The sequence below is a fragment of the Polyodon spathula genome, chromosome 4 (assembly GCF_017654505.1).
Source record: "Polyodon spathula isolate WHYD16114869_AA chromosome 4, ASM1765450v1, whole genome shotgun sequence".
NCBI lineage: Eukaryota > Metazoa > Chordata > Actinopteri > Acipenseriformes > Polyodontidae > Polyodon > Polyodon spathula.
In genome coordinates this window covers 31,283,813-31,302,215 of record NC_054537.1, presented here as the reverse complement: position 1 = coordinate 31,302,215, position 18,403 = coordinate 31,283,813, and the positions used below count along the sequence as shown (strand labels likewise).

Here is an 18,403-nt window from a genome sequence, read left to right as displayed (position 1 = left end):
CTGAGGGTAAGGAGTCACAGCCTTCGTCCTGAACATGGACAGGCGTGGCTCAGGTGCAAGGCACCGAATGCCATGTGCACTGAGTACACCGAATATTGTGTGCACTGAGCACCACATGCACAAAGAGCACCCCGTTACCCCAGCAGTGAGGCACTATGCTTGCTGAGTCATTGAAGCGGTGTGCACATTGAGCACTGTGCTCATTGAGTGCACCAAGCACCAAGGCACCCAAACGGCATGTGCACCAAGCACACCGAGTGTAGCATGCACCAAGCACTGAGGGCACTGAGCACCATGTGCACAGAGCACTGAGCACCGTGCACACCGAGGCACTGAAGTACCAAGGGCTGAGCGTGCAAAGAGGTACTGAAGCACCAGAGGTAGCTAATGCAGTGGTGCCTACCCTAACCTCATGTAGTCAGCCACCTGTTCAGCATGCAGCATGCACCAGGGGAGACACACAGGCCAAAAAAAGAACAGATCAGAAGGGAGAACACACTATTACATTTTTTGAAGGCCCACAGCACCGAGGTGGGTAGGCCGAAGCAGCCAACAAGGTCTACTCGACGGCGGGGCAGGCTAAAGCACAGCCCCGATGGAGGAACACATGGCTGACTGATTGACTGTTTTTGTGGGGTTTTTTTGCCCAAGCTGGGTGGACGACAGCCGGCAGAGTTACTCAATGACGGGGTGGCAATCCGAGCCCCGGCGGAGGAACGGTGTTCTCCCTGAAGGTGTCTGCTGAAAGACAACACACGCACACACCAGTACTGCACAGGCAGTCACACTCATACAACAGACAGCCAAAAAAAGACGGACTTTGACACAAGCAAAGCAGACTGTAAGAAGAAGGAAAAAGACACTCAAAATGGAGCCACTGCTCTTTTTGAAAAACATACTGGTTAGTGACACAAAAGCATACATTACGTCAGTGAGAGGCAAAAGAGGAAGTGAGCTCTGTAGAACAACTACTTATTCCCTCGGCAGGCAGGACCGAGGACGTCACTCCACGGAGGGGCCTATCGGCAGCTCTGACATAAAGTGATCAGCGAATACCTACCTAAGACAAGCATATCCCAAAAGTATTGGTTGGCGGTTGTCTTCAAATTGAAAGGAAACCCAGATTGATATATCCTGTGATTGGTATATCCAGAAGTGAGTTAGTTGTTGTTATCAATTTGATAGATCATTTTATTATTATTATTATTATTATTATTATTATTATATTATTATTATTATTATTATTATTATTATTATTATTAAGAATAATAATAATATAAGAAGAATAAAAAAAGTAAATAAAAAAAAAACATTTACATTTATTATAGTCTATATATGGAGTAGGGTAATGCCTGAAATGTTGTCTTCTTTATAGTGATGGTGTTATTTTTTCAATGAGTGATTTTTTGGTAGTATATACTGAGATTGCAAATTCATCTATATTTTCAAGATAAATATGTATTATACCGAAGGAATGTATTATATTTTGTTTGGAAATATCCATTGATGAAGTTAGTGTTACCATCTGGTAACACCTGATTAGCAATCAAGCAACACACAAGATGCAACTGAATCAATTGGATTGACACTTGCAATGCAATGGTTTAACACAGGAGGATAGTGTTTACATAAAGGTAGAATGTAAAGGATTCAAAAATATGTATCTTACCCAATTGCCACTAATGTTTTTTGATTTTCAGTTATTGCGTTTTTTTCATTTTTCCATCATATTCTTCAAACTTAGCCTAGTCAAAGTCAACCAGTTTATTAAGTCAACTAGTTTATTTTTCTGGGTTGAAAATTGCCGTAATATTTATATACATCTGCTGATTTTGTTTTACAAGGGCACTTCAATCCTTATTGCTACTGGTAATCAGTTAGGAAACAAAGCATGCAGTTCACAAGCTTTTTAAATTAGGAACATCTAGTTCAAAGCTTTGGATCATCTGGGTTCCAAAACTATGGACAATTCCACTGTTTAAATGCACTGAGCTAAAGACACAATGTGCTTTACAATTGAAGAAAATATTTGTTATGAGAGATAGCTCTTACCATTTCTGAAGAACACTAACAATTCCGGGTCACCCATTTCTATTAATAAACTATCAAAATACCTACAGCAGAACCACCCAAAATAAAAACAGAATAAACTGTACAAATGAGAAGAGGCCATTCGGCCCATGTGTGCTGTTTGGTTCCTAGAAGCTCAAAAGTGCAGATTTCAAAACTTTGTCAAGTTGGGTCTTAAAGGATCAAAGTAATTCAGTGTCAACATCATGACTATTTATACCCTCACCAATATTTATTTTAGTTGACAAAAGAAGACAAGAGTAACAGTAGAAATATGAACTTCGTTTGCATTATATTTTAATACATTCTTTAGTTCAGCAGCCTGTGACCTGCAGTACCTCATTTACCTCACCTTACTAGGCAGGGAGTGGTGTTGGGGGCCCAGTTGGAGGTGTTCTACCCTTTGGTCCCTATTTTAACCAATGTGCCAGGAGTATTTTAATAAGAATATTCGGTACTTCAGGTGAGACATAAATCTAGGGCCCTGTGGTCATGCAAGAACCCGATGTACTCTTTTAAAAAAGGGAAATTAAACCTGGTAAGACAGATTGTGGCAGAAAGATTTAGAGAAACAAGAAGCGGAAAAAAGTTCTGTGTGAAATTAACTTTAGGTTGCCCTGAATCCATCCGTCATTGTTAATTTATTTGCTTCCTTGTTTTACTGTTAGTTATCATAACACTCTCCATTTTGTGATTTTATATTTGTGTTATTTTGAAGATTCAAGATTATGTTTGATGTTTCTGGGCTTCACCATTTTCGTCACTGTCTTTTGCTATGATTTGTAAGTGCCACTACATGTTTTATTGATAATGGATCAGATATGGTTAAATGCATTCATACTTAAAAATCTCAACCATGTGTGCTGTGTCTCAGTTTCTCATAGAAGGCTGGGGGCTGGTCCTTTTAAACAGAGGTTAAGACAGCTTGACAGCTTGCTCCCAACTTCAATTATCTGTTGCGAGAACCAATTTCTTTAAATTATATTTATTGAAAATTCAACCACATGTATCTCATTGATTTGACTTTTCACAATTCACCAACAGTATCACAAAAATTTGCATTTAGTTTACTTTAAGCAACAAGCGTAAGAAATACTAGAAAATGCATGAATATGTCCACAATTACAATAGAAAGTGCACATTACTTGGTCACAATCATAGTCAGTTATTAAACAGAAACAGTAATAACATATTTATTTATATTTATATGAACTGCCATCATAACAGTTTAAAAAAAAAAAAATTAAATAGGATTTGACATGTAATAAGGCAGATTTCGTATGCACATAGAACCAATCTGTTAAGCTATATCACTGTAAAAATGTAAGAATCTCAAGGGTGTTTTTTTTTATCACAAAAAGCTAAACCGAAAATATTTTCACAACACGTATAATAAATCTTTTTACTGAAATCAAACCAAACATCTATATACTCAACAGTATAAAAATATGTTACAGACCATAAAGTACAACTACAAAAACTGTGAGAACTGCATTCAGCTGCAACAGGTTTGTGCCGAATTTAGCATGGAAACGATATATAAATTACTTAAGAACTAAATAGCCTCAATTCAACCGCAGTTTGTAATTGAAAAATATACAGAAGAGTGCAAAGATTTCAGATTGTCACTTGCAACCTTGCAACATTCGATATACATCCCACAAGTAAAATAAACTGAAAAGGAAATAATAATAATAATAATAATAACAATAACAACAAAGCAGCAGGAACCACAGAGCTAGCTCAGATTCTGTACTTGTAGAATAGCCATTGCTTTACTTTGTTATTACCTACAGTGTATATAGCCTTTCCTAGCTGCAAATTATCACAGCATGGATAGTGTATTGTCTGGACTCTTCTATATGGCTTACATACCTGTAGTATAGTTTCAATAGCAGAGTCTAATTACCAATAACCTTTATCCATCAGAAAGTAACATTTAAACAATTCCCTTTGTACCACACTTATCTGATTGACAGCAGTCTGTCCTTTCTACCCTTACGTTGCCACGGACTGAAACATAGGATCATGGAATGTTCATCTAGAAACACAGGATTGTGGAACGGTCATCTAGAAACACAGGATTGTGGAACGGTCATCTAGAAACACAGGATTGTGGAACGGCCATCTAGAAACACAGGATCGGGACATGGAATGTTCATCTAGAAGCTGTTAACCCTTTAAGGGCCGCAATCATATTGACAATGTCAGAATGTAACAGCATTACAGTACAGTTTGTTCATTTATTTGCATCCTTCTTTTATTGTTAGTTACAATAACACTCTCCGTTTTGAAATCCAGGACCCAGATTGATGATGTGCTTTTATATTTGTGCTATTCTGTATTTCAAGATTATGTTTGATGTTTCTGGGCTTTAACATTTCTGTCACTGTTTTTTTGCTATGGTTTGTAAGTGCTACTAAGTGTTTATTTGACAATGGACTCCATATTATGTTTAAACGAATTAATACTTTAAAAGGAACATCCAAAATGTCTGGCCTTTAAAGGGTTAAGTAAATGATTGATTTTCACATAGCTGGTCCCACATTATCGCTACTGTAGAATGTCTTAAAAAAAAAAAAAAAAAAACACACTGATATTCAAAGAAAAATTCAGTTCAAAGTCTAAGAAAACAGTCAGTAGCACCAATCAATAATATTGCACGTGCATATCAAACCTTTTTTGTACTTCACATTGTCTTAATTCTTTCCTCACTCACTTGACAGCAATAACAAAAAATCCATTGCAGTATTTTTGTTTGTTTTTTTGTTTGGTTGACACAGGAGGAAAAGCACTTGACTAAGCAATGAGGTACCGTGTGAAATACCCAAGGTCAAGGCTTCGAAGCAGCCACTGTTGTGTGACGCTGTTCCAGGAGTACTGCGTACTACGGTGTTGTTTTGGCAGTTAAAAACAAAGGGGCTTTTACAATCATAAAAAGTGCAACCAAAAGGAAGCAAGAACAAAATAGGAAAGTCTTGAGCGGAAACCCTCTCTTTAGGCATGGTGTCGTTCAGAGGTCAGTTCTGTTGTAAGATCAGGTTTTCCAGTTCATCTGCTGAGCGGAGGAGGAACGCTGCCGACTCTCTGTATCCCGCGATAAGCTGCCTGACCGCATTGATTTCAGTGGAGTTTAGCTGGGGCCGTGAAGCAGAACTACTTGAGGAGCCTGAGCTTGGCACTAATGGTCTCTTCATGCTGAGATCAGTAGGTCCTGTAAAAATAAAGCAGATAGAAATTGCATTTAGAACAAAGGGTACTTCAAAATACAGTTTAAGTTGGAGGAGTGAGTAATAAATAATATAACAATTGAAAATGTGAATTAAGTGTGGCCCAGTGTGATGTAGAGTCCCAGGCAAGACTGGTCTGCCCCCTTTGAAATGTTAGACCCAGACAAGGATTTGCAGTTTAAGCGCTTTACACACACTTTTAATAGTTAAAAAACAAACAAACAAAACACAGGAACAAATAAACAGTTTGAATAAAACACAAAACTCAAAATAAACACACCAAGCTCTGGCTATCCCAGTGCTTTTCTTACTTTTTTCTCTCTTTCTCTAACACTCCACTGAAAACTCAACTCAACTCTCCTTTACAACAAACACTCATCCTTTGACTCCTTTTAGACCATATGTCCAGGGGTTGATTGACAATTAATCATGCAATCAATCATCACCTGGCCACATTCCACACTTCTCTCATTCACACAATTACTTAATTAACAACAATCAACAACCATGTGGCTGTGCAAACAGTGGCCATCTTGGTTCTAGGCTGCCCCTTCACCAAGATGACCACCAGCCATCAAACTCACTAACAGACACACACACACACAGATACACACATGTGCACCCCCATGTGCACAGCCTATGCTCTGTCACTCCCAGCAAACGCATGGAAACATGTTTCCAGAAACATTGTTAGGAAACTTTTTCAAGCAGCACGTGATCATTCCTGCTACACGCTCTAAAAATGGAGGAAAGGGCTCCCAAGTGGCGCATCTGGTAAAGGTGCTCTGCATGGAGTGCAGGATGTGCCCTATAGGCTGGAGATCACTGCCGGACAGGGACAGGAGTTCCCAGGGGGCGGCGCATAATTGCCCACGTGCCACCTGGGGTGGGGAGGGCTTAGGTCAGGCAGGGTGTACTCGGCTCACCGCGCACCAGCGACCCCTGTAGACTGGCTGGGTGCCTGCCCAGAGTCAGGGCGGGGGTTGCAGGAATGAGCCAGACTTAAAAAACAAAAAAGCGGGCATTTCAAATTTGGAGAAAAATGGGGTTAAAAACAATTGTCAATTCCAAATAATAAAACAATAAATAAATAAATGGAGGAAAGCCTTAGTACTTAATGGTGCTGCACTTATAATTGCACTAAAACTTTGTAGAAGAAGGGGAAAGCACAGGAATAGTCGTGTGGACAAATGAGTAAATCTTGAGGAGAGAGGAGTGTACCGTAATCTTTTAAATGAGGCATGTCATCTTCTGATGACTCATGATTGGCTAAAGGAAAAATATTTCTTGAAAATATTTCTCAAAGTAGAACCCTGGTCTAATCTGGGAAACAGCATTCCTTGTTTCTGGAAACATGGAAACATCTAGCCTACCTGAGGAAACACTTTGTCTGGAAGCTGGGCTTTAGTGGAACTAAAGGGCAAAGGGGATCTTGGTTATTGACCCTAGCTCAGCCAGTCACTCATTTGTCACCCATGGAATTCAGCAGTTTGTGCTTCAGTTCCATGTACCATACAATAGGTATATTTCTACGACCACTCTGGAAATTAAACTAAATATCTTTACATCATAATAGGATTAAAAAATAAAATAGTTCATGAAAAACCTAAAGTATGAACAGCTGCAACTGGCTTATAGGCAACAAGACTCATAGTTATTTATTTACAGGAAAGGTGCAGTATATTTAGATTATTGTATAGGGTGCTGTGCGATAAAAGGTGATATCCACTCCACTCACCCTGAGTGGGTAAAAATCAGCTTGTACCTCACACAGCACCCTATACTTTTGCATTTGTATAATATATAGTTAAATAAGAATAGTTAAACAGTATAGTAAAGTATGTATTCCAGATGGCTGTATCACATCAATATCAGGGTCTACAATATATTATAATTGTGTAGCAGCATCAAAACCTTTGTATGTAGTATGCTGCTGCTTGGTTCATTGAAAATGTATTGCTTTCAGAAAAGAAAGTGACAGTGATCTAAGCACCAAAACTACAATTGCATTTTAATTTAATTAGTGGGGACAGCTCTGTATTGAAAGGATGCTGAGTAATTAGTAGCCTATAAGTGAACAAGAAAAAGCTGAATGTAGATTTTGTGACAGTAGAGGGGTTCTACTTTCCATTATCCCTGTGCACCCAAGGCTCTGCTCCTCTCCCACTTCTGATACTAATGCATACCACCCCCAAGCTTTTCAACATTGCCAAACGTGTCGCTTAAAAACAAAACAAAAACCAGTTAATTGTCATCCATGAAACAGACTATTATTTATGTCATATAAAAGAACTAAATCAGTTTCTGGGAGATGAATAGGTTTCCAATATTGCTCTCCAGTGGTATGAAACGAAGCTTAGTAAGTCTGGCCTTTTGAACGTATGAGGCTACAGATCTGTCCCCTTGCGCTGTCTTGCAGAAAACACATGCTGTTTTGAGTGCCAGAGGTAATCTGCCACTCCAACGGATTTCAGGGGCTTGTCCTATTCATGCAGTACAACACCAGAGCCTGTTCAGAACACAAAGCAGGGCATGTTTTCCGTGCCGGCGCATAATGGCCACAAATGTCCCCCCAAAGCTTTGTCATTCCTAAAATATCAGTGTGTTTTTTATATATAATGTAAAATACATGCATTAATACATAAGGTTTTACTAAGTCTCAGCAGTTGCTGAACTACAATTACAACAAATAACTAAGTTACGGATAAAATGTTTTAAGCTAAAATGTTTGCATGAACACCAGCTATGTTTCCACATACTGCTGCTGTTTAGAACTTAAATTGTAATTTGGCATGAAGGAGAAATCTTCCATCATCTTAAACTGTGTAACTCCTGGTAATGTGACTCCTGCTTGTTGAGCAAAGTGAATTTAGCACATTTCATTCTTCTGTGTCAGTTACAACAAACAGGTTGTACCAAGAGCATGGCGACAAGTCTTTATACCAAATGAAAAGGATTCTACAAGCATTGGTCAGTTTCATCCTATTTTCCTATTAAACATACAAGGCAAGAATTCTGGATGGGGATCTCAAGCACAATAGAAAGAAAGCAATGCTGATGTACAGGTAAGTAAGCTGGGCTGAGCTGAGTGGGGGGGGGGGGGGGGGGGGGGGGGGGGGGGGGGGGGGGGTGATGCTGGGATGCCAGAATCACTGTTGAGCCCTCTTGAGGTGTCGTGGGCTAGTCAACGAAACACAGAGGATGGAAGGTGCCCACTTGAAGACCCCAGAGATGTACCCTACTTAGTTCAATCCAGACGGTTGTCATGCTGATGCGCTGGGGAGACCGCACTGGGTTGATCCCCGGAGCCAGCATCGCAGCCGTTGTGTGTACTGATGCGCTGGGGAGGCAAAATGAGCTGATCCCTGGAGCCAGCATTACACCAGCAATCAACACCAGACAGAAGGATATCTACATCATCAGATGGAAAGCAATGCAAATGGATGGAGATGCAGATGGATCACATTAGTTTACTGCAAAGCTACGTCGTAGTTGGTGTTTATCTTGGCGAGAACCGGTTCAAATCAGCATGAAGTTCAACATCTACTCTCATGTAATGGAAATCTTTTTTTTTTAGGTGTTTTTAAAAAAAAGTATAGGTATATTTGTAACCTTCAGGTATAAAAAGCCTGTGAAATTGAAGAAATGTTACTTAATTTTAGCATGTACAGCATAAAAGAAAACTATAGTGTGCTTTACAGGTATGTAGATAAATCAATATGTACCCCCTTTACCCACGTGTGGCCGAGTGCCCCAGCCTTTGTTAACTATTGTTTCGTATTATGATTTATGTGTTAATGAGACCACGAAAGCCATCCGATATTATTATTTGTATTATTATTATGTATTGTTTGGCTGGACGTGAGACACGCCGTGTGCCAGGTTATTGTTTTTATTTTTAAGTACCTTGTGAGGATGCGTGATTGATCAGCTACTGGTTATTTAACCAGCTGACAGTCACGCATCCTATTTAATCTCGTGCAGACTATGGCCGAGGGGTAATAAGGTAATTAATTAATAGCTAGTTAACCCCTCGGCCAGAATATAAAAGCCTGCAGCTATCTGCGCTCAAAGTTGAGTGTCAGAGGAGAGATATAAGTCTGTGTAAAAAAGAAAAAAACAATGGTTTCGTAACCAGCATACTATTTGTTTATTGTTTGTTTGTTTGGCCCTTGTGCCATTTTGTTTTGTGTTTGTTTAAATCTTTTGTTTATTATTTAATAAAACGCTGGACGCCATAGCGTCTCTGTTTGCCCCGCCATTCCTCACTGTTTGGAGTCTGTGTTTCTGGTCTGACGTCACCACTGCAAGCCACACTTTCACACCATATTATATTTATTTTAAGTTGATTTGATTAAGTAAATTTGTTCTATTTTTTTGTTTCATATCTTCTTAGAGTATCTATAAATAAATTTCCAAACGGATAGTAGAAGAGGCACTGACTGGCTGGCACAAAACATTTGGTCTGGTGAAAAACTACAAAGTAAATATTCTTCATACGGAAACTATAGCACAGCTATTACAGATTTTACAATTAGATTTCACAATCACAATACCAAGCGGAGTATGTCCTTTCTGATGTGCTAATCCTACGTTTCAGAACATAATTACTAATTAATACAGCTACACACTTGGGGCTATCTTACATATCATTTTTTTAAACACCCCATGAATTGCAAAATACAATTTGACAGGTTTTCAAGCGATTATCTTTCTTTTTTCTTTTAATGAAAAAGGCACATATTTAAATACTAAAACTAAAGGTAGTACAGTTGGCACAAATGCCTCTCGTTTAATTTGGACAGCTGTTTTTCTGGGTATTTTTAAATCTGCTGAGGCGTCCCAATAGAGCAGCACCAACTGTACTGATATTTGCTAAATGTTATTGTCATGTTGTCTGTAGCTATGCAAGTATACTTTGTTTTTATTACAGCAGTACTTTAAACATGTGTATTCCAAACCATTTCATGAATTCCTAACAACTACAAAAGAATAAAATGTGAAAGATTTCTAAACGTACTAAAAAAAGTCTTGTCTTGTGTGCCAATTGATATTCCAGCTTTCTTTAGAACAAGATTTCAGATTGTGCTCTAAAGGAAAATCACAAGCACACCTGGGCTCATGGGGTTTACAGCTTTTTTACAACAAAAAACCCAGACTAAATACTTTAGGTGGATTCAACATTATTTGAGAAAATGTTCTGTATATTGCCCAAAAAACTCACCAACATTTCATAAGAGAGCGTTTTGCACTTACCCTGCATTGCACCGACACAAATTATCCCTCACTACAGCAATGCAGCTGCTCAAAAGAGAAGAGAACTTGCAGCGATTAAGAAACAGGTGGTGACAATGGGATTGAAACACTTTCGCATGTATCCCGCTTCGTTTAACGTTGTTCATAGCATCCAGCATTATCTCTTTAATACTGGAAAAGAAGAGAAGGACTTTTGGGAACCACTGGAGCAGGATGTTTTGCTTATAACATTTATATCCTTTTTTTTTCTCCATAGATTGAAAATTGAAAATGATTTGTAAAACGTATAAGGGCCACCCGTGTATTTTACAATGTTATTCCACGTCCTCAATGAGTTAGCTATAATAAGACACAATTGTAAATCCATGTTTGTTTAACTAATTCCAGTGAAAGGGAGATCTTGAAGCATATGGGGCAGCATCAATGCATCCTCCACATGCTACCAGGAACATGAGAATCATGATCCAGACAAGTTCTCAATGCTTTAAGCTAGAGCAGTAGAATAATTTCAAATTAGGAAGGGACAGTCAAGTCCGCCAGATAATTTAGCAAATTGAAGAGTTGTAAGCCGTATTTGTGGTGGTCTGCCTCCCCATATACATTTGGAAAATATATAATGGGTATCATCAAAATATTTGGGAGGGGGTGCCAGGGGAAACATGAAGAACAAAAAATATATGCAAGGTAATACATTCATTTTAATCATTGCTATCCTACCTTGGAAAGAGAATTGCAAACAAGACCATCTTAAAAGTAATAAAGTTGCCTCCACAAATTTGTGAGGAGAGGAATGCATCTGTATGCCAAAATAAGTCAAACTTCCCTCTATAGGAACAATAGTGGGTGGCACAGTGTAGTGTATTCAGCAGCAGCACTCAAGGGCATCAAAATGGATTTAGTCCAGTTTACTTAGTAACCTGACATCATTCCAAATATATCAAACAGGGTCTAGACATGGGGGACAGATTCTGATATGTTAGAGGTATATAAAAGAATATAAATGGCATATAAAGTAATGGTATATTCTGAACCTTTCATTTCAATTGGAGAGATAACTTTACTCTGTCTGCTAACCTGTGCCAAGGGCTTCAAAGACAGAGCAGATAATAAGGGTGACAGTGGACATCCTTGCCGTGTCCCCCTTTCCAAACTGAAGGGAGGAGCTCGACTGCTGCCAGTCAGCACTGAAGCAAGAGGGGTATTATACAGAGTCTGCACCATACTAACAAAACCATGGCAAAACCCGAAGTGATCTAAAACTAAACACAGGCAGTCCCATTCCAAGCAATCGAAGGCCTTTTCAGCATCAAGAGAAAAAACTGCACAAGCTGCAGGGTGAGTTCAGCCGAATGGATTACATGAAGCAGACACTGAATACTGTTCAACGTCAATCGTCCTTTCATAAAACCAGTTTGATCAAAATGAATTAGATTTCTTATAGAAGCCTCTAATCTCTCAGCCAGCACCTTATCGTATAATTTTCCATTGCGATTAATGAGAGATACAGACTGATAGCTTGCACATTGAAGACGGTCTTTGCTCTGTACTAACAACAGAGATATCAATGTCGTTTTTTGATCTCTGTAAAAAGGTCCATTAATAGCTTAATTTAGAAAACTCAGTATCGAAGGGCCAACAGATTTCTAACAATAATTCTGGGGGAAGGGCATCTAGACCAGGGGCCTTACCTTTTTGCACTGTCTTAATGGCATTTTTCAGTTAATCCAATGTTATAGGACATCAAGCTGTTTACTATGTTCAGCCTCCAGTTTGGGCAAATTCAAACTATCTAAGACAATTTTGCAGGTCATGGTCAATTTGTATTTCATATTTATAAAGATTTTAATAAAATACTTGAAAGGCCCTGTAACAGGGCGAGACCAGTGCTGGCTACCTGACTTATGCATGATCCTGTGGGGGAGGGGTCGGGAGCCCTGAAAGATCTACCTGTCGATCATGGTGATGACACAGAGAGGTTGGTTGAGAGTGTGTTTTCACCTTCTCGCTGAGTGCTCGGGAGGCGGGCCTTGGGGGGGATGCCTGACCTATATAAACTGTGCTTTGTTATTGCTCAGCCCTGCCCATCTAGGAAGAACCACTGTGATGGCCCTGGTTGTGAGGGATTGGCAAAACAAACAAGACTGAGGAGGACAGATGAACAAAAGAAAAGAAACCTTGAAAACAATTGTAATTACGTACCCGAATCGAGATGTGTGTAAATAGCGGGGAAACTTTGGAAAACCGCAAAGAGTATAGTAGGGGAATAGCAAAGCGCAGGCTGATGACCCAAGCCGTATGGGTAGCAACGGTGGGGGAACGCAGCAAGTGCATTAACTTTTATTTGTAGTTTTGTTTTTATGTTTTATTTTTCCTTTTTCTTTCACCTTTTGTCTTTATTTTTGAGCACTTGTATGTCCAGTGGACTGTATACCAGCATTGGTAACACAGTGGTCCTGTTTATTGTTGCCAGTATTCAGGCCACGGACAACAGCGTCCCCTGAGGGCAAAAATAAGTCAGTGCGCCTGAGCGGCATTACAAATTAAGTTCTGTCTCTGTGAGAAATGAATTGCCCACAACCCTTCCACAGGCCCTATTTACTGTATGGCTTTGTAACCAGAACATCTTCCTCTGTATTGATTGCATTAATAGCAGGGGATCATTCTGCTTACACTTCAAGGTTAATAATCTACTTGGCCTCTAAAAATTATAATTTTGTTTAGTGCGGTGCATAATATATTTGTCTCTAGTTAAAGACAAAGCATTGAATTCAACCTCAATTCCTTTGCTCAGTCTTCAGAAAATTCTGCCTTCTGAGCCCTATCCAACTCCAATATTTGTCTTTCTAGATTATTCATAAGTTAATGGGAGTAAAATTACAGAGCACTGGAGACTAGTCCGATAGAACAAATGGAAGGATGTCGGTTTTCACCACAGAATTAATGAGCCTTGGAGATTTAAAAATGCAAACAATTCGAGAATAAGACTTGTGTCTGGCAGAAAAAAATGTAAAATCACTTTCATTGTTGTTTCTCAGGTGATGCACATCTGCTATGTTTAAATCCTTTATAAAGTTACATGGGGCCCAGGATGAGTGAAGTGTTGCAGATAAATAAAATAGACATCCAAATTGGGGATAAGGTTAAGGTGTTGAAATCACATCCTAACATTCCTTAGGGGCGTAAACTGACCCAAAAACTAACAGTATTTAACATGGGCAATAAATATACAAATTGATGATCACCCCCAGACCCTTCAATATAACTGCAATGTCCTATCTAGGATAAGAATAAGTACACCCTTGGTTTTGTTTGTGCCACAGGAATGGAATGCAATTCTGAAAAAAAAAAATTTAAAATGGTGGACATTACAAGATTTATGATGTCATACTTGTTTACGTGTAAAAAGTCAAGGCATTTTATACATTTCATGAGAGAATACCATCCCGCAAATTCCAGGACACAACAATAATATCTGTCATTATAATGGTTGAAATGAGATAGCAAGAGAACTACCCACAAAAAAGTTATCTGGGTCTGACTTTCGAAAAGTCATGCATGGATACTAAATACTTCCTAAAAGCAAATCGATCAATCAATAACTGGAGATAGACTGTTTGTTTTTCCACGTTTTCTTATACAATAGTGCTCGTAATGTGTAGCTTTAAAATAACAGTAGCATTTTTCTATTTGGTGTTTCAGAGTTGTAATTATATACAATTCATGCATGTAGTCATACCTTGACCACAAGAGAAATTATCTGCAAAATCTGATCTTTAGCATATAAATACTGTAATATACGAACACAACACGCACCCTGTGTATAACACACATGACTGAGCAGGGGCTGGTGTTATCGCTTGTATAGCGAGATATAAAACACACCTCTCGTATAACTCCCTAGTATACAGTATGTGCACATAGCATAGTCTGCATTCCTGTAAGTTAAGTTTCATTAAATTATATTTTTAAATTCTAGGAAGTTTCATTTATAGTATCTTGATACATTGTAAACCACTTCAATCGAATACTATATGTGAAAATTATGTAAATGTAAACGTTAATTGTTAATATGACTATAAGTAAATCCTGTTCATTGGAAAGATAATTGATAGTTTAAATGCTAATCGGCCGTTTACACACAGGGTTTAACATTTAATATAGTAAATGTAGATTTATAGCCTTATCGTATCTCATCATATTATTTTGTAATATTATACATGTTTATACGTTATATACATTATAATATCCGTGTATATATATATATATATTCATATATATATATATATATATATATATGTAAACGATCCTCGCACTCACGGAGTTCGTTGCCCCTTTAAAATAGACCCAGGACACAAAAATTGATTTTTTACGGAGCTGACGCGCACTTTTTAATAAACACAGAAATGAAAACAAAACAAACACCTAGCTCCCTCTTGGAGCTCTGACTAAACATAGACTGGTTCCTCACTAAACCACAGGACGGCTAAGCCGTTTACCTGACAAACACCAAAACACAAACGGGCTTCTCTCAACACTCTCTTCAATACGACTGGACACACACGCAGTCGGGCTCTTCACTCAGCAGCCCTGATCAGTCTGGCTGCCTCCCCCAAATACCCTGCACCTGTCTCTAATTTATAATTACGACCAGGTGCCGAGGATTAACTAAATCATTAAAACAATTACACAATTAAACCCCATAACACCCAAATGTGCATTCTCACAAGGTTTTTAGCAGGGAAGGATTTTAACCCCCTCCCTGGTACCTTACAATATATATATATATATATATATATATATATATATATATATATATATATATATATATATAGATATGTTTTTTTAATAAGATTTAATTCTTAATTCTTAAACATTAGGTTTTACAGCCAGCATCAAGTGCTTTATTTGATATCTGTAAATTAAGTGTATACCCTGCAGTCAATAAATAACATGCAAGCTATGTACTGCATAGAGCACAGACATGCTCCTACAATTTGAAGAAGGCTGCAGTTTTTTTAGGCAAAGTAAGTTACCATTAAGATTCAAGTTAGGATTAAATAATAAAATGGGCTGCAACAGACAGTGATCGGCAGTATACTATATATATTGCATACATTGTACATATACAGAAATTGTTGCACATTTTATATTAGAAAATTAAAGTAATGATTTTATTATTAAAACAAATGTCATGCTGTTGATTTAACTAAATTGGATGCTTATCAAAGAAATTGTCTGATCTAGTGTTGCTTTTATTTCAGGTCTTTTACAGTAGGTCCTTGGGTAAGCACAGGAAACAAATATGATTTTAAGCATAATTCTGTCATATTTTTTGATTTGAAGAAAATGTAGGTTCCTTTTTTTTAATCAAAAATCACTAATAAAAATGACTCTTTCAATTCTAGACCACTGTCACACACACACACACACACATATCATCTCTCAGTGGGCTCTGACACTGCCTCCCACCATTGACTTGACTGCCTACTACCTCAACTACAGAGTGTTCTGTACAAATATCAGTAATTCAGATAAGCTGTCATTTCATGATAAAATCAGTTTTGCTGTTTCTGAAAGTAAATGCGCTGAAATTCTCTGATGCGTTTTCTCTGGTTTAAGGTTACCGAATGCCTTGAAACTCAAGCGTGTAAAGTTCAAGTGAGGCTGGCAGGTTCTGCATGATGCTGAAATCGAACTCACCACTGCTAGAAGCTTCAGTGAGGTTCAGCAGTCCTCCCCCTAACCCGCTGTAACTATGGCAACTGTAGGTTCCATTACCATTGATGTACAACACCTCCTGTGCAGTAGAAACAGCTGATACTGGGAAAGTGACCTGGACGGGTTCTTGTTTATACTGTTTGTCAGTTGGAACAGCTTCATCCTGTGAAGACAAAGTACAATTGAAACATCTATTAAAATGTATTGTAGCACGGCAGAGTATAACAAAATCATAACATGCTGACTTTTTGGCAGTGTTTTTTTCTATATATTCATTAGTCTTGACATGTGAAACACCAGTAAACAAATTATAATACAGGGATGGCCAAACTTCTTGACCATACGAGCCGCATGCCAAAATGACCATAATGTCGAGATTCGCAAGACACATACTGTAAAACCTGAAATGTTTGCGAGCAAGACATTTTAAATAGTTTAACTGTGCTGTACAGTAGTTGTTGGGCTCTTGATGGCTGATCTCTTGATGGCTGCAAAATACACAAAAACATGGGATAGAACATTGCAGAGCCTATGCAGTTTCTGTGTCAATTTTATGGTACTGGAGATCTACAGTGTATAGAACTTTAAATGCAACACCAGTGTTTTTCCATTATTTCGGTTTATACTGTATGCATTATGCACTTTAAATAAAATATACTCAGTTGTTATAAAAATAAAGATTATTTATTATTATTAATAAATACAACAACTGAACTGATTTCACCTAAAATACCACATAATTTTCTTTTTTTTTTTTTTTTTTTATGACTGCTGCGTATATTACATACTTTTGAGAGCTTGGTGGAAATGCACTGTATTTATTTAGAAAGTGATTACAGTACCTGCTTATGACGAGACGTAAGATATGTAAATATACATTTTAGCTATATAACATTTAAGCATGTATTCGCTAGTCTACCACCAACACTCCAATTTCATAAAAAGATTAATTCAGCTGAATAACGAGTGATAGTCCATGCTTGCCATACAAAACTTGCTTGAGTCGATAAATCATCTTCTTTTCTGAACGCCGAAATGAGCATCTGATGACTGCTGAGGCATGCTTTTAAGAGGCACTGTGTTTCTCCTTAAGTCTGATCCTGTGTTGTGATTTGTTTCATAATGACGTTTGATGTTGTTTGCCTTGATCAGGCTACAGTGTGTAAGAGATTTGCTGCAGGTGAGTCACAGGTTTACCGCTGTTTCCAGTGAAAGCAAACCCTTTCTCCCAGTCTGGTTTAAAGCATCATACTTTTGTTCATTACTCATGGAGGGTTTGTTCAATGCCATTGTCTCCATGAAACGAATGAGCACTTAATTCAAAATTATGAAATGTACTTTCAATTAAACATCAGTCTTTCACTCGGTGATCAAAATATGCATGCTCCAGCGACCGGTGTCGAAAGTCAACAATGACGGCATATCCTTGCAGTGAACATGCAGGCTCAAAGAAACACAATGAATACAGTGAGCACAGTGAAATTAACACAAATGAATACATTGAACAAAAATAATAAACTTGCTGTGTTTATTTTTACTTTCTCTGTTTTCATTTTTGTTTGTTATTCTTTCTTCAGTTCATTCGAGCCAAAGTGTGCGTGTCACAAAGACTGCTGAGTGGTGACGTCAGAACCAGGAAATGAATACACAGAGACAGGACAGATGAAGTGAAATGATGAAGACACTTGCTTGCGCCGGTTTATTGACAATAAAAGGTTTAAACAAACAGAAGACAGGACACGGCTCTTTACGCCAAAATAAACAGACAAACAAAAATGAACTAACACTTAACAAACAGTGAGCAGATAGACACACTAACAAACACGGTGATTTTAAATAAACAAGTATCGTGCTGGTCCCACCAGCACGTAATAGCAATTGAAGTCAAACTCCGACTTGGTTTCTCCTCCTCTCTCTGCCGTTCCCTACCTACTGAACACCCAAAAAGCCCTGAGTGAGTAAAATGTGCATCTATATATACTGTTATGCTGGGATTCAATTACCAATTAATTATCCACTTGAATCCCAGCACGTGAATTAATTATGTGCTCGTGCTCACGTATTAAATAGTTTAAATACACGTGAAGTGATGTACAATCCCATGCCTAAATACAATTATACATTTTTAA

General features: G+C 38.1%; 1 protein-coding gene across 3 annotated transcripts in view; it reads right to left on the bottom strand.

The window, feature by feature from the left end:
- Nucleotides 1-3,039: 3,039 nt before the first annotated feature.
- Nucleotides 3,040-18,403, bottom strand: part of LOC121314419 (nucleolar protein 4-like) — an 88,159-nt gene continuing 72,795 nt past the window's right edge. For 2 of the 3 annotated variants that reach the window (XM_041247677.1, XM_041247679.1), the window contains 2 exons: nt 16,257-16,437; nt 3,040-5,284 (listed from right to left, as the gene is read on the bottom strand). In XM_041247677.1, the coding sequence (XP_041103611.1) occupies nt 5,091-5,284; nt 16,257-16,437 (375 nt within the window). In that variant the 3' untranslated portion in view covers nt 3,040-5,090. The remainder of the gene's footprint in view (nt 5,285-16,256; nt 16,438-18,403) is intronic. The other variant, XM_041247678.1, reaches the window with a different exon arrangement.